Below are 17,758 nucleotides of genomic sequence, written 5' to 3' on the forward strand. Positions count from 1 at the left end.
AAAAAGGCGCCTGAGGGGGGACATGATTGAGACATACAAAATCATGCAGGGGATAGACAGAGTGAATAGAGCAGGGGTGCTCACACTTTTTTGGCTCGAGAGCTACTTTGAAACCCAGCAAGGCCCGGAGATCTACCAGAGTTTTTTTTACAATGTTCGCGCCATCATAACATATAACATTTATGTGTACAATGTATGTTGGTGTACCTTGAGCCCCACTGAGTAAAACAGGACTTACTCCTGAGTAGACATGCCTAGGATTAGGCTGTGAGGCTGCAATCCTAGCCACGCTTACCTGGGAGTAAGCCCCACTGAGTACAATGGGCCTTACTCCCGGCTTTTCCTCCCAGAGGCACCTGAAGGGGGGGGGGTCAGCACTCCGCGATCTACTCATTTTGCCTCGCGATCTACCGGTAGATCGTGATCCACCTATTGAGCACCCCTGGAATAGAGTGACGCTCTTTTCCCTCTCACATAACACCAGAACCAGGGGACATCCACAAAAGTTGAGTGTTGGGAGAGTTAGGACAGATAGAAGAAAATATTTCTTTACCCAGTATGTAATTGGTTTGTGGAACTCTTTGCCACAAGAAGTAGTTATGGCATCTTGCCTGGATGCCTTTAAGAGGGGATTGGACAAATTTCTGGAGGAGACATTCATTATGGCCCTCTGGATGGTGAGGGAGGGAAAGGGGAAATAAAAGGAGACTTAGAGATGGCACAGAAATTAAATGAGTTCTTTGCATCTGTCTTCACGGCAGAAGACCTCGGGCAGATACCGTTGCCCGAACGGCCCCTCCTGACCGAGGAGTTAAGTCAGATAGAGGTTAAAAGAGAAGATGTTTCAGACCTCATTGATAAATTAAAGATCAATAAGTCACCGGGCCCTGATGGCATCCACCCAAGGGTTATTAAGGAATTGAAGAATGAAGTTGCAGATCTCTTGACTAAGGTATGCAACTTGTCCCTCAAAACGGCCATGGTGCCAGAAGATTGGAGGATAGCAAATGTCACGCCTATTTTTAAAAAGGGAAAGAGGGGGGACCCGGGAAACTATAGGCCGGTCAGCCTAACATCCATACCGGGTAAGATGGTGGAATGCCTCATCAAAGATAGGATCTCAAAACACATAGACGAACAGGCCTTGCTGAGGGAGAGTCAGCATGGCTTCTGTAAGGGTAAGTCTTGCTCACGAACCTTACAGAATTCTTTGAAAAGGTCAACAGGTATGTGGATGCGGGAGAACCCGTGGACATTATATATCTGGACTTTCAGAAAGCGTTTGACACGGTCCCTCACCAAAGGCTACTGAAAAAACTCCACAGTCAGGGAATTAGAGGACAGGTCCTCTCCTGGATTGAGACCTGGTTGAAGACCAGGAAACAGAGAGTGGGTGTCAATGGGCAATTTTCACAATGGAGAGAGGTGAAAAGTGGTGTGCCCCAAGGATCTGTCCTGGGACCGGTGCTTTTCAACCTCTTCATAAATGACCTGGAGACAGGGTTGAGCAGTGAAGTGGCTAAGTTTGCAAACGACACCAAACTTTTCCGAGTGGTAAAGACCAGAAGTGATTGTGAGGAGCTCCAGAAGGATCTCTCCAGACTGGCAGAATGGGCAGCAAAATGGCAGATGCGCTTCAATGTCAGTAAGTGTAAAGTCATGCACATTGGGGCAAAAATTCAAAACTTTAGATATAGGCTGATGGGTTCTGAGCTGTCTGTGACAGATCTGGAGAGAGATCTTGGGGTGGTGGTGGACAGGTCGATGAAAGTGTCGACCCAATGTGCGGCGGCAGTGAAGAAGGCCAATTCTATGCTTGGGATCATTAGGAAGGGTATTGAGAACAAAACAGCTAGTATTATAATGCCGTTGTACAAATCTATGTTAAGGCCACACCTGGAGTATTGTGTCCAGTTCTGGTCGCCGCATCTCAAAAAAGACATAGTGGAAATGGAAAAGGTGCAAAAGAGAGCGACTAAGATGATTACGGGGCTGAGGCACCTTCCTTATGAGGAAAGGCTACGGCGTTTGGACCTCTTCAGCCTAGAAAAGAGACGCTTGAGGGGGGACATGATTGAGACATTCAAAATTATGCAGGGAATGGACAGAGTGGATAGGGAGATGCTCTTTACACTCTCACATAATACCAGAACCGGGGACATCCACTAAAATTGAGTGTTGGGCGGGTTAGGACAGACAAAAGAAAATATTTCTTTACTCAGTGTGTGGTCGGTCTGTGGAACTCCTTGCCACAGGATGTGGTGCTGGCGTCTACCCTAGATGCCTTTAAAAGGGGATTGGACATGTTTCTGGAGGAAAAATCCATTATGGGGTACAAGCCATGATGTGTATGCGCAACCTCCTGATTTTAGAAATGGGTTATGTTAGAATGCCAGATGCAGGGGAGGGCACCAGGATGAGGTCTCTTGTTATCTGGTGTGCTCCCTGGGGCATTTGGTGGGCCGCTGTGAGATACAGGAAGCTGGACTAGATGGGCCTTTGACCTGATCCAGCGGGGCTCTTATGTTCACTGGAAGTCATACAACAGTGTGATGGTCATATCTGTGTCCACACAAGCTTTTGAATGTATTAACGTGATTTTCGGTATCATGAATTCTGAATCCTCAGAAACCAAGACAGCATTCTAGATTGGCTGCCACAGCTTGTTTTCTCCTTGTTTTTAAACAACTCTATTTTCCCCATCTCCTTCCAAAATATGGCTAAAAACAGAAGAGGATGTGTGCATGCATGCAGGCTTTACACTCCCTTTGCTTCTCCACTCCCTCTCCTTTCCACTCTAGCTTCCAACAAGATTCACAGAACAAGACAGAATAATAATAATAATAATAATAATAATAATAATAATAATAATAATAAAAACTTTATTTCTATCCCGCCCTTCTCCCCAGAGGGACCCAGGGCGGCTAACAACATATAAAACAGATTAAAACATAATTTCACAACAGATTAAAACATATTAAAAACACATTAGCAGAACCCATAAAAACAGTAGTCAGATAAAAGTCAGAATAAAAGAGCATAAAACAGCAGTCCTTAGAGGAATCAGGCCTGTAAAAAAGCAACTAAAAGATGTATAAAAGATGTTAAAAAGGCCATGAAGTCAGAAGGCTTGGTTAAACAGCAAGGTCTTCAGGCCTCGCCGAAAAGTCTCAAGAGAGGGAGCCATTCTCAAGTCAAGGGGAAGGGAGTTCCATAATGTTGGTGCCACTACTGAGAAGGCCCTGTTTCTTGCCGCCGCCCCACATACCTCCTTAGGCGGCGGCACTTGTAAAAAGGCCTTCTCTGATGACCTGAGAGGACGAGCCAGATTGTACGGGAGTAGGCGATCTCTAAGATATCCTGGCCCAGAGCAGTATAGGGCTTTAAAGGTCAAAACTAGCACCTTGAATTGGGCCCGGAAACGAATGGGCAGCCAATGTAGCCTCCGGAGAAGCAGGCTGACAGAGTCAAACCGCCTAGCTCCAGTGACCACACGGGCCGCCACATTCTGCACTAATTGGAAAGCACAGACAAAGCACTTTTTTCTCCCCAAGGAGGGAAAGATTCCTGACACAATCTTGTCCATGCCACTTCTGAAGTAAATTCAATTTTGTTCAATGGGGTCTACTACTAGGAAAGCACATATAGGTGCACATACACAAATTACAGATGGAATTGAAGTGTCTTTGCTTTTCTGAGTGAGGGTGGGAACTGGCTGTTTGGTTGTCTGTCCCCACATGCCTGCTTTAGGGCATGATCCTATGTCCACTAAATATGCAAGTACAGAAAGACACAATGTTAATCTTACTGTCACTGGCAACAGCAGGACGTTTCCTGCCCTCCCAAGGACAAACCCTCAGGGGGAAGCTCTCATCCCTTTCGTATGGGAATTTTTTGGTAGTTTTTCTAATCTTATTTTGAGGTTGTTTTAACTGATATGAACCACCTTGGGCACTGTTTTAAAAGAAAGGTAAAATATAAATTCCTAACATTGAAAACACATGCAATTTCAAACTTATTTTGCCTTCAATATTACATTTTTACTAAGTGCTATCAATTGTGGTCACTGATATCACTTTCCTGTGATAACATTTTCCTGAGTAGGTCTCATTGAATAGAATGGGATTTAATTCTGAGTAATGCAAAGGATTGTGTGGTAAGATATTTAACACTGAAATTCTGAAAATACTTAAATGTTATCTCTATTACCTTAGTGGGAAAATAGCGTTTGGTCTTGAACTGCTTGAGAAAAGAGGAGAGGAAAAATGTGGTAAAGAATAATATGACAGACCAAAAGAGAACATCAGGAAAATATGGACCATGATGCCCACAGGCTGATCCGACGAATGCACCATGAAGTGTTCTACATTCCTGTAAATCAAGCCACATACAAAAACAAGTTAGATTTTGTATCCAGAACTGATTGAATAAGCAAATTTGTGCCCCTCACAAAAAGTTTACAATAATTCACATCTAGCGATCCTAAGTTGTGGGGTCAAAAATATGGACAAATACGTAGAAAAATCTCAGTTTGAAATACTTTTACATGAAAAACTTTTTTTAAAACAACGAACAGTTTATCTTTTTTTTCCATCTGCAAATAGTTGTTTTGCCCTCATTAGGTCCTTCACAATTATAAAGGGAGTGTACGTATTTATGGAAAGGCACTGAGATAATTTTAAGATTCTACTTAGGAAAAATTATACATGAAATATAGCAAACAGACGAAGTGCTTGTTCCACTCTCCTTTCCCTACAGCCTCCAGAAATGATAACATTGAAACTTGACTTCAGGCCGATGCTGACCCTCCTTTCCAGCCCTTCGCATATAAGAAGCCAGTTCTTACAGGAACTGGATGATACCACGTTTATTAAGATACAAATGTTCTTGGTCCAGGTATTACTATTGCACATTCCTGAAGGTCTCCTTAAGTCAGGCAGGCAGCCTGCCAAAACCACCCTAAAGCAGGAACTGTGGAATAGGAGGAGATTCAGTTGGCATCAAAAGTCATCTTAACTCATTTTTGCCCAGCCCACAGGTGTATATATTTGGTCCCTGTTCTGCATATGCAATATTGGGCAGAAATGGCTTGAATGCTACCTACTGTTCCATTGACTTTGCTGAATTCCAACTACCTTTTCTGAATATTAGCTAGACAGAGAGTAAACAAGCAAGCAGAATGTAACAAATTGCTTAGACGCCAGACAAACTGGGCATCTTAAACCCAGTTCGTACAAAATAAGAGATTTCACCAATCTGTGTTTTGAATATAAAGTTATACATAATCTGGAGGTTTCTCACCTTAACCGTAAGGTTAGCCCATGGTATGGCATCCACAGATTTGTTCTTCTCATTCCATAATTCCACTGTTGCATTAGTGGGATTCTGAGGCTCTGCACATACACATCTGGCAAGTTCAAAATGCCAGCATTTTAGTCATCATTTCATCTTCCCCTTATAAATTTTGACAATATCAGCTTAAATTTGATATTCCAGCATGTTTAAAGGGGGGGGAGGCAATTCTGTACTTCTAGGTCAGGGCTGTCCAAACATTTTGGCAGGAGGGCCACATCATCTCTCTGACACCGTGTCAGGGGCCGGGGAGAAAAGGAATTACATGCTAAATGACTGTGGCTTAGAGCAGCTAGTCATGGAGCCCACCAGAGGACAGGTGACTCTGGATTTAATATTGTGCAGTACACAGGACCTGGTTAGAGATGTCAATGTTACGGAGCCATTGGGGAACAGTGATCATGTTGTGATCTGTTTCGACATGCATGTCGGGGGAAGAATACCGGTCAAATCTCTCACAAAAACCCTTGACTTCCGACGGGCGGACTTCCCTCAAATGAGGAGGCTGGTTAGAAGGAGGTTGAAAGGGAAGGTAAAAAGAGTCCAATCTCTCCAGAGTGCATGGAGGCTGCTTAAAACAACAGTAATAGAGGCCCAGCAGAGGTGTATACCACAAAGAAAGAAGGGTTCCACTAAATCCAGGAGGGTGCCCGCATGGCTAAGTTAGAGAGGCTGTAAAGGGCAAGGAAGCTTCCTTCTGTAAATGGAAGTCTTGCCCTAATGAGAAGAATAAAAAGGAACATAAACTGTGGCAAAAGAAATGTAAGAAGGTGATACGGGAGGCCAAGCAAGACTATGAGGAACGCATGGCCAGCTACATTAAGGGGAATAATAAAAGCTTCTTCAAACATGTTAGAAGCAGGAAACCTGCCAGAGAAGCGGTTGACCCTCTGGATGATGAGGGAGGGAAAGGGGAAATAAAAGGAGACTTAGAGATGGCAGAAAAATTAAATGAGTTCTTTGCATCTGTCTTCACGGCAGAAGACCTCGGGCAGATACCGCTGCCCGAACGGCCCCTCCTCACTGAGGAATTAAGTCAGACAGAGGTTAAAAGAGAAGATGTTTCACACCTCATTGATAAATTAAAGATCAATAAGTCACCGGGCTCTGATGGCTTCCACCTAAGAGTTATTAAGGAATTGAAGAATGAAGTTGCTGATCTCTTGACTAAAATATGCAACTTGTCCCTCAAAACGGCCACAGTGCCAGAAGATTGGAGGATAGCAAATATCACGCCTATCTTTAAAAAAGGAAAGAGGGGGGACCCGGGAAACTATAGGCCGGTCAGCCTAACATCTATACCGGGTAAGATGGTGGAATGCCTCATCAAAGATATTATTATTATTTTATTGATTTATATCCCGCCTTTTTTGCCCCATGGGCACACAAGGCGGCCTACAACAATTAAAAATACACAATTAACAATTAAAAACAATAATTAAAACAGTTTTCAAATAATTAAAAAACAAACCCCGTGGATTCTAATATAAAAGAAGAAGGAAAGCCAGCCAGCCTGTCAACAGTTAAAAGCTTTTTGAAATAAAAAGGTCTTCAGTCCACGCCGAAATATTAGCAACGAGGGAGCAGTTTTCAATTCTAAGGGGAGGGTATTCCAAAGTTCAGGGGCCACCACCGAGAAGGCCCTCTTCCTGTCCGCCACCCCTCTCACATCTCTTGGTGGCGGCATAGTCAAAAGGGCCCCCCCAGATGATCTAAGAGTATGGGCAGGATTGTAGGGAAGGAGGCAGTCCCTCAAATACCCCGGACCCAAGCCGTAAAGGGCTTTAAAAGTCAAAACTACCACCTTGAATTGGGTCCGGAATAGAACCGGCAGCCAGTGTAGCCGCCGAAGCAACCTGCTCGACAGAGTCAAACTGACGTGCCCCAGCAACCACACGAGCAGCCGCGTTCCGTACTAGTTGTAATTTCTGGACCGTCTTCAAAGGCAGCCCCACATAGAGCGCATTGCAATAATCTAATCTAGATGTCACTGGGGCATGGGTTACTGTGGCCAGGTCCACGCAGCTCAGGTACGGTTACAGCTGGCAAATCAGCCGAAGCTGAGCAAAGGCTCCCCTGGCCACCGCCGCTACCTGGGCCTCCAGGTGCAGCTGTGGATCCAGGAGAACCCCCAAGCTGCAGACCTGCTCCTTCAGAGGGAGTGCAACCCCATTCAGAGCAGGACGATAGTCCAATACCCGAGCTGTGGCTTTCTAAACCAAAAGCACCTCTGTCTTATCTGGATTTACTTTCAGCTTGTTCGCCCACATCCAGCCCCTAACCGCCTCAAAACAGCGGTCCAGGACCCCAACTGCTTCCTCAGAATCAGGGGGAAAGGAGAGATAAAGCTGGGTGTCATCAGCATACTGATGGCACCCCACTCCAAACCCCCGGATGACCTCTCCCAGTGGCTTCATGTAGATGTTAAAGAGCATGGGGGATAAGATGGAACCTTGCGGCACCCCAAACCTAAGAGGTCAGGGTGCCGAACAAGCGTCCCCCAGCACCACCTTCTGGGATCTGTCAGCCAGAAAGGAGGAGAACCACTTCAAAACAGTGCCTCCAAGCCCCAACCCGGCCAGCCGACCCAGAAGGACACCATGGTGTCAAAAGCCGCCGAGAGGTCCAGCAGGACTAACAGGGTCGAACTCCCCCTGTCCATTCCCCAGCGAAGGTCATCCACCAAGGTGACCAAGGCAGTCTCCGTCCCGAACCCCAGCCTGAAGCCAGATTGGAATGGGTCCAGATAATCTGTTTCCTCCAGTACCCTCTGAAGCTGGGATGCCACCACCCGCTCAATCACCTTGTCCAGGAATCGGATATTCGAGACTGGCTAAAAGTTGTTTAAATTAGTGGGATCCAGGGAAGGCTTCTTCAGGAGGGGACGAACCATCGCCTGCTTCAAGGCAGGCGGGAGCACCCCCTCCCTCAGAGATGAGTTCACCACCCTCCCCGTCCACTCGGCCAGCCCTTCCCAGGCAGCCCTAATTAGCCATGCTGGGCAAGGGTCAAGCAGGCAAGCAGCAGGTCTCACACTCCAGAGAATCCTGTCCACATCCTCAGGCTCTACAAGCTGAAAAGAATCCCAAGTAGTAGGCTAGACAGGTTCCCCAGGGACATCACTAGATATGCCCACAGCAGCGTCTAAGTCATGCCGAATCTGATCGACCTCCTCTGCAAAGTGTTTTGCGAACTCATCACAGCGAGCCTCCGAGTGCTCCTCCCCACCAGTAGGGGGGGCCAGATGTAAAAGGCTACGGACCACACGAAAGAGCTCAGCTGGACGGTTCTCTGCAGATGCAATGGAGGCAGAGAAGTATGCCCTTTTAGCTGCCACCACCGCCTTAGAGTAAGCTCTTAACTGGGCCCTAGCCCATGTACGGTCAGATTCGGTACGAGTCTTTTGCCACTGACGCTCCAGACGTCTGCCCTGCCACTTCATCATTCGCAGCTCCTCAGAAAACCAAGGTGCCGCTATGACTCTGCGACTGGGCAGAGGACGCTCGGGAGCGATCTTATCCAGGGCCCTGGCCATCTCCGTATTCCAGAGATCGACCAGAGCGCCTGGTGGGTCTCCAGCTCTGGCAACGGGAAAATCCCCCAGAGCCCTCAGGAATCCATTTGGATCCATCAGCCTCCAAGGGCAGATCATAGAATGTGGTCCCCTGCCATTGCGGAGGTGAGAGGCTGCAACAAGCCTAAATCCCACCAGAAAGGGATCTGTCCATGACAAAGGAGATAGGATCTCAAAACACATAGACGAACAGGCCTTGCTGAGGGAGAATCAGCACGGCTTCTGTAAGGGTAAGTCTTGCCTCACAAACCTTATAGGATTCTTTGAAAAGGTCAACAGGCATGTGGATGCGGGAGAACCCATAGACATTATATATCTGGACTTTCAGAATGCGTTCAACACGGTCCGTCACCAAAGGTTACCAAAAAAAACTCCACAGTCAGGGAATTAGAGGACAGGTCCTCTCCTGGATTGAGACCTGGTTGAAGACCAGGAAACAGAGAGTGGGTGTCAATGGGCAATTTTCACAATGGAGAGAGGTGAAAAGCAGTGTGCCCCAAGGATCTGTCCTGGGACCGGTGCTTTTCAACCTCTTCATAAATGACCTGGAGACAGGGTTGAGCAGTGAGATGGCAAAGTTTGCAGACGACACCAAACTTTTCCGAGCCATGAAGACCAGAAGTGATTGTGAGGAGCTCCAGAAGGATCTCTCCAGACTGGCAGAATGGGCAGCAAATTGGCAGATGCGCTTCAATGTCAGTAAGTGTAAGGTCATGCACATTGGGGCAAAAAATCAAAACTTTAGATATAGGCTGATGGGTTCTGAGCTGTCTGTGACAGATCAGGAGAGAGATCTTGGGGTGGTAGTGGACAGGTCGATGAAAGCGTCGACCCAATGTGCGGCAGCAGTGAAGAAGGCCAATTCTATGCTTGAGATCATTAGAAAAGGTACTGAGAACAAAACGGCTAATATTATAATGCCGTTGTACAAATCGATGGTAAGGCCACACCTGGAGTATTGTTTCTAGTTCTGGTTGCTGCATCTCAAAAAGGACATAGTGGAAATGGAAAAGTTGCAAAAGAGAGAGACTAAGATGATTACTGGCCAGGGGAAATCCGCTAAAATTGAGTGTTGGGTGAGTTAGAACAGACAAAAGAAAATATTTCTTTACTCAGCATGTAGTTGGTCTGTGGAACTCCTTGCCACAGGATGTGGTGATGACGTCTGGCCTGGACGCCTTTAAAAGGGGATTGGACAAGTTTCTGGAGGAAAAATCCATTACGGGTTACAAGCCATGATGTGTATGTGCAACCTCCTGATTTTAGAAATGGGCTATGTCAGAATGCCAGATGCAAGGGAGGGCACTAGGATGAGGTCTCTTATCTGGTGTGCTCCCTGGGGCATTTGGTGGGCCGCTGTGTGATACAAGAAGCTGGACTAGATGGGCCTATGGCCTGATCCAGTGGGGCTGTTCTTATGTTCTTAATTAATTTACATTTCAAATTTGAATAAATTTACATAAATGAATTTATTAGAGATGGAACTTATATGAATGAATGAAGGTCTTGCAGTAGCTCAAGTCCTATAAAAGGCCTTGCACAAAGCAAGGCTAGCCTTTTCTTCGCTGCCACTGCAGCATCACAGATGTGAAACAGCAAGTAATGAAGAGAGCCCTCGTCCCACAGCTCAGGTGAGAGGTTGAACAGTCGTCCTCATGCTGAGAGCAGTTGCGTTGGACCAGCACTGGCTCCAGCAAGTCTCCGGAGGGCCAGAGGCTCATTGGAGACTGGGGGTTCCCTGAGGGCCAGATTGGGAGCTCCTGAGGGCCGCAAGTGGCCCCCAGGCCAGTGTTTGGACACCCCTGTTCTAGGTCATGAAACATACATATTTTTATATGAGCCTGAAACATATCTGAAATGAAACTCAACTCAAAGACAAACCGTTCAAGATGGCTTCCTGAAAGAAACAAATTGATGTGAATACATTTCAATCTTGTTTGTGACCTGCAATTGGAATCAAACAGCCTTCATTGCCTGACAGTGCACTCATAAGCATGCTTACTCAGAAGTCTGCCCCATGAAGTTCAATGGGTCTCACTCACTCATAAGCATGCTTCAGACTGCACAAGTTATGAAACATTAGAAGGCCAAAGTGTGTTTGTCCTTTATTATTAAGGCAAAGAATAGCCTGGATACTAGTGAACTGAGACAGCATATCTATCTACAGTACAGTGTTTCTGTGGATTGGAACCTACTAGGTGGGTCACAAGCCCATTTCAGGTGGGTTGCACAGCACCTAACTCAGCCACAATTGAAAATACAGAGCTGAAAATACAGGTTACAGAGCTGGTGGGTAGGGTGGGCTCCCAGTGGAAGAAAGGAATGGTGGTTTGCCCTGAATAGGTGGGAAGATGAGATACTGGAAAGAGGCTGATCGCAGTTTAGGTTTGAATTGATATCGTTTCTGGTCATGGCATCACTTCCAGGTTAATGACATCACTTCCTATGTGTTCTGTGTTCTAAAAAGTGGGTCCTGATGCTAAAAGGTTTGAGAATCACTGCCATAGTATATGTAGAAGCCATACAATGCAGATGAGTTATAGTTGATGGAAAATGTATGTGAATTAATGACAGCAAAGGCTCATTTTTTATTATAAGCTCTGAATCTCTGACAGTTGACTAGTGTCAGACGGGATTATTGCCCTATCCAACTGCTAAATGGACTACTGGCTTAATCTCTAGATGGACATGATGTTTGTTCAAACATTGAAACAACATTTGTGAATATATACTACAATGCATGCCAAAAAACCAGACTAGTGTCAGAATTTTGAAAGAAAAAATGTGATTGTATTGTTCAATGTTTTACTGATAAATCAACACTTACGAATACAATGTGAGTTTATCCAGGTCATTGTGCATATTGAAAGCATACATCTCTCCCAACTGGAAAAGCTTCTCCAATGCTTCATATATAAATATTATGCAAATGAGAGCAGCAAAAGCTTCCTCTGTAAATCGAGTGATGTAACACACTAGGCTACTTGCATCCGTTGCTACCAAAAGTATGCACAAAAATGCTGTCCATAGACCAATGCTAGTTCGTAATGAGAGATAAGAAAGTTCATATTCCCTGTTTGAAAAATAAATATGAATTCAGTAAAGCTATTAACCTCATAGACAAAGCTTAAATTTAGACATGATCTAGGTTTTGTTCTGGCTCCACTATTATCACTCATTTCCCTTCTGCTGTAGAATGCTATTCCTATATGATATAAAATGCCATTCAGCTCAGTTGTTGGAATCTGATCAGTTCAAATATTCATAATAAGTAGTACACTTCTTCCTGGCATTCTACCCTGCAACAAGGGTGGAATTTTTGAGCATTCAGATGTTATTAACTCCCTTTGTATTCTGATAAAAGTCTTGCTAAACCAGACTAAAGGAAAATCAAGCCCAGAATTCTGTTTCCTACTGACCAGTTTCCTATGGGAAGCCCACAAGAAGGCCAAGTTTCCCACTGTTATTAAAAACTATTATTTAGAGAATGCTTCTTAACCTTCTTAAGAAGAGACTGCTTCTTAACCTGAAAGTAGTGTACACTAATCATGACTGGTAATCAAATCATTTATTCCCTGCCGTTCACACTTAGCCTAAGGGCAGAAAAGTCAAAATATTTTAAAAATCCAATTTAAAATCTAATGTAAAATAGTAATTAAAAAAGATGTTTCAACAGCAGCTCACAAGCAAGAAGTGTGGCAGAATAGATGAACTTTTAAAAGTGAAGACAGGAGGCTTCTCATACCGAGATAGAAAGTTCTACAACCAAGGGGCTATCATAAAGAAGGCTCTGTTCCATGTGCATGCCAGACAAGCTTACCTCAATGACAGTTTGCAAAACAGTCTCCCTCAAAGATCTTAATGCATGACTAGATTCACAGAGCATTGATAGATTTGTCTATGCTAACTGCAGTATGCTATCCTCTGCCTAATAAGTAATTACTTTCATTTACAGGTAGCTCAAACATACAATTATTCTGAAAGATTTCATAACCATCTTAAGTAAATCTCATAAATAGATACAACTTACTTGCAAAATGTAAATAATATTTTTTCAAATACTAGAACGGGTCCAGTGCTTCCCAATATTGTTAGAGGTTGCCCAGCAAACAATGAATAGGCAATCCCAGTTAATGATGCTCCAAATAAAGACTCTATTGCACTCTGGAGGGGAAAAAAAATCCTGTGATTTGTTGAACATAAATTTAACATTTTTAATTGTGACTTTATATCACTTTGTTTACACACATTTGTAAACAAGAGCAAGCATACTACAATTGTCATTTGTTATAATTCAATTTCACCTAGAATGTACCTCTGCAATACCATGGTCAGAATTTGGAATACTTCACTTAAGAAGTAAAGCTATCCCAAAATCACAAGACCAAGTAATTCATGTAGCAGGCTAAGGAAAAAAAGTATACATCAACAATGGTAGTGCATAAATACCTAATTAAAGTAGAAAAGTGAAAAGGATAAACAAAGTGTCTTCTCCTGTATGAAGGAAGATAATGTTGCAACAAACCTGTACCAAAACTGAGTATGATATGCAGTATTAAAGCTGTTGTCAAACCAATCATGACAAAACAGAAACTGACTGGATATGACTGAACAGTGATGGATTTAACATAAGGAAATAAATAAACACAGGAGATAAAAGGAGCAGAAAGTCATCATCCCACCTGGTAATGCATTTTTCTCAATTACATTGTTCTGTAATTGTCTGCTACTTTTTAAACAGAGTAACTTGTATGATATTATGCATTTACAGGGGAAAAAATAAAATTTTATTGAAACTATATTGCTCTTAATTTTAAAAAGACCAACATTCAAAATGCATGGAGAAGCAATTAGAAGTTGTAGTTCAGTAATCCAAGTTTTACTTTCCTTAATCCTCTGCAAGGTATGAAAGACCAAGTTAAAGTAATAACTGTGCAAACACAGAATAGGCTGACAACATGCACTAAAATTTACCAATACTCTGGGAAACTCTTAGGTGCCAAGACGAGAGCTGTGTTGAAATGGGACTACTACCAACAGAATTTCATGATTTCACTGAACAGAGTTGTATGCTAAGTTTAGCCAGTCATGTCTAAGACACAAGTCTCAATGAAATTAAAGGAACATAGCCATGATTAAACTAAATTTAAACTACAACCCAATGCATATACAATCAACCTATTTCTTTACATGCTAACCGTAAACTAGCCTGTGGGTCAGTCAATGCATTAACCTTGGATTCTCAAGGTAGGATGGCAAAGGCAGGAGCATTGTGAAGGTGACAGCCTCTGGTGATGTGAGGAAGTGGTGTGAACACAAGTGTGTACCTTTACAAGCCAGTTACTTTGCTTGAACTCATGTGTGCAGTAACTAATTTAATACATTCACTGATGCACACCAAGCAACTGAAGGCAGCAAACAATCCCAGACAGCTAGAAGAAAGAAGGCATTTTTCAATTTACCAACAGGAGGTACAGTACTGTATACATTTTTTAACCAACTGCTTCACAGCATTCTTGAACAACTATTACAACACAACTATGAGTCTTTCAGCAACTACTGTCACTGAATACTATCATGAATTTTCCAAAGCAAGTTATCTAACAGCATGTAGAACAAGGCTCTGTTTTGAGGGGGCAACGTTAATCCAATAAAATTTATAATGTTCAAGTATATGAAAGCAAAATAAATTGCATTTGGAAAAAATGTTTGAGGAAAAATGGACCACACTGGTACAGTATGTAAATATGAGAAGCATTTCCAAAACACGAAACTATATTTTTTAAAAAGTCAGACAAGCATTTACATCTTTTCCCTAAAGGATAGGTACACATGTTAAGATGTAAAAAATATACTTTTAAAATCATGCCACAGATGCTGAAATATTGACCTGAAATAATATCATATATAACCATTCCCATGAGTTAAGATAGGTGTTGCAGTGGCTAAAGCAGTCTAAAATTAAGGTTATAGTTATTATATTGTACAGCAAAGAGTGGAACAGTTCATGAAAAATTTCCAAGTTTATCAAGTATTTGAGGACCAAACTGCATGTTACACACAAATATGCATATTTAAACCCTAATGGTTGCTTCTTACAGAAAAACACAATTTCAGGATGAGGTAAATTGTGTGCAGAAGGATGCTTAGCCCATTTGCTGCCCTTTGCTTTTCTGCTGCAAGCCCCCCTCTCCCAGTCACTTTTTCCTCATCACAGAGAAATGTTTGTCAGGAATGTGGGGTGGAGGAGATTGGGAAAAAGAAAATAAATTGAGAGAGAGCCATATGTGAAAAGTGGCAGGCAAAGAAAGGGTTAAGCATCACTTCTCCACATCTTCTCTCTTAAAATAAATAAGTAAGTAAGTAAATAAATAAATAAATAAATAAAAGTATGTGCATCTGAGTTTTATTATACACATGTGTGGTAACACCTAGTTCTGTCCTGAGTTTTCAATTCTTTATTTTCTCTACACAAACTTTTAAGATGACATTACCTTCATAGGCCTACTAAAGATCTCTTAATTGGTTTTGAGCAGACATTCAAGGTAGATCTATGCTAATAGTGGACTACTGGATGTTTTCCGTAGCTGTTTCACATAACAATGCAGGCTACTTCTTGATTTGTACAACTGTTCACCAAAACAGGATAATGTTTACCTTAACTGTAAGTCTTCTCCTGCTTGTACACAGAATTTTTCCACATTTTCCACAGCATTTAATATCTGAGGGACATCTACTATGGGGCAGAGCTAATCAATAGCTGTACTAAAAATTCTTCAAATAAAGGTAGAAATAAAGGAGACAAATGAACACAGTCACTTGCCTCTGAAAATCTAAACGCCTGGCTACTACCATTCTTTGTACTCACTATTCTGCCTTCTGTAGCTTCTCCAAGGAGCCCTCCAAAAGTGATTACAGGAGACATACAGGCACAGTATAGGAAAAGAATCGAGGCCAGGCACTGCAGACTTAATGCATCCTTGAAGTCACTCAAGAAAAAAGGTGCTTTCCTTTTGATGTCAAGTATCAAACCACCAAAAAGCCTAAATAGGTGAGATGAAACTCGTCAAACTGTACACTAAAGGACTCCAGAATGCTTAAAACTATGGGATACACAAGACTGACAGCGCAGATTTTCAGCACAAATTAGCCTTATTTTAAATACTCCCAACTTAGTTACATAAACGGCAAAGAGTATACCAATTTCATCTAATCATTTTTAATAGCTAGTGCAAACTCAGTCAACTTTCCAAATGATATTTTTAAAAATTAGCAGATATTGTGTATAATGGGCTAGACACAGAAAAGTCTGATAAATGATTCTACTGAAATAACCATAATATAATATTAAGTTGCAAAAGAGCATAATATTTTACATTTGTAGGGCCATTTAACAGATACTTGTAGTACTGACTCGTTTTCCTACTGATCATGAACTCCTTAACATTTCATTCATTTCAGATGTATTTCTATATTTCTGAAACAATCCAAAACTATATCCCTCCTATGTATGCACATAATGGAGCTATGTGCATGCAAACTAACCATTCCTTTCTGCTCTAAGACTTCATGCACTTGTAGAAGAGATTAGGACAGTACCTGTGCAGGATGAGCCTATGCTCCCATAGGAGCATACTAGGGCAGATAAATCACAGCAAAATATTTCAAAATGTGAAAGTCTCATTTCATCAAAGTGGTCTACATCTAGAAGAGAGTAATGTTTGGTACAGTGTACACACTGCACCAACTCTCAAAATTTGTGGTCTACATAAATGATATCACTGATCCCTTTCCCCATAATTTGTGTTGCCTCTGAAGGCAGAACCACTGAAACCCTCCTCCAACTGTGAAAAGGCTCATCCATGGATTTAGACATTTCACCAGGCATTACTCATGCACCTTCAAGTCAACAAATTCAATCTGAAGGGTCAGAAATCTAAGTGAAAACAATCTTTTCAAAGTGCTAAATTCTTCACTTTTGCCAAATAGTAAAATATACAGAGCCTTGATTAAAGGGACTTCTGCCTCAGCAACTATAAAGAGAAGTCCAACTAGTGAAGAAAAATGAAAATAAGTTGAAAGTGCTTCACAGCATGGGTACACCATCTTTAAAATAATTTTGTTACTAAAGTAATTATTGAGAAAATAAGCCAATTGAATTTAAAAAAGAACCACCAGTAAAAGGAAATATGCTAATATGTACCTTTTTATACATACAAACCAGTGAGTACGAAACTGGACAAAAATACTAATGTCCTTAAATATGTTCTTCAAAGAGTTACTCATTTAGTGGAAAGCAAAAAGCTGTTGAGAAAATTTTTATTTTTATTTTTCTACTTTCTATAGACACCCCTTCTCATAATAGCATTTAAGAAAGCTTACCCATTCCTTAATATGTTGTCAATCAAGTCTATGGTATTCACCCAGAGTTTTGGTTTAACAATGTAAGTGAACCCAGCTTAGGATCCTAGAAAGATTCTCTGTGCTGTAAAAAAAATTCCAAGACTGAAGTGCATGGGATCTCTCTTAAAAGTTTCACATGCTGTCACTGTGTTTCCCCCTTATGGGATGTTTTGAATATCTAGCCCAATATAGACAACTTTTGGTTTTAAACTATTCTCACTATCAATATTGGAAAAATATTTTTGCACACTGATCAGTTTGAAAAGATTAAGTACAGCTCTATATATTTTCCCAGAAATTTTCTGCAATAACATTTAAAGCCTAAAAACAGGCCACCAGATGAGGTGAAAATTAAATGTTCTTCTCATTTATGCTGACGTTTTACACATGATATACAAATTTCTAAACCAGTAATGATTTAATTTTTTT

General features: G+C 42.2%; 1 protein-coding gene across 15 annotated transcripts in view; it reads right to left on the reverse strand.

Moving 5' to 3' along the window:
• Positions 1-17,758, reverse strand: part of SLC4A7 (solute carrier family 4 member 7) — a 117,974-nt gene that overhangs the window by 18,749 nt on the left and 81,467 nt on the right. For all 15 annotated transcript variants that reach the window (XM_066627138.1, XM_066627131.1, XM_066627142.1 and 12 more), the window contains 5 exons: positions 15,795-15,969; positions 12,957-13,090; positions 11,754-11,999; positions 5,302-5,407; positions 4,210-4,371 (listed from right to left, as the gene is read on the reverse strand). In XM_066627138.1, the coding sequence (XP_066483235.1) occupies positions 4,210-4,371; positions 5,302-5,407; positions 11,754-11,999; positions 12,957-13,090; positions 15,795-15,969 (823 nt within the window). The remainder of the gene's footprint in view (positions 1-4,209; positions 4,372-5,301; positions 5,408-11,753; positions 12,000-12,956; positions 13,091-15,794; positions 15,970-17,758) is intronic.

Source organism: Tiliqua scincoides, chromosome 5 (genome assembly GCF_035046505.1).
Source record: "Tiliqua scincoides isolate rTilSci1 chromosome 5, rTilSci1.hap2, whole genome shotgun sequence".
Taxonomy (NCBI): Eukaryota; Metazoa; Chordata; class Lepidosauria; order Squamata; family Scincidae; genus Tiliqua; species Tiliqua scincoides.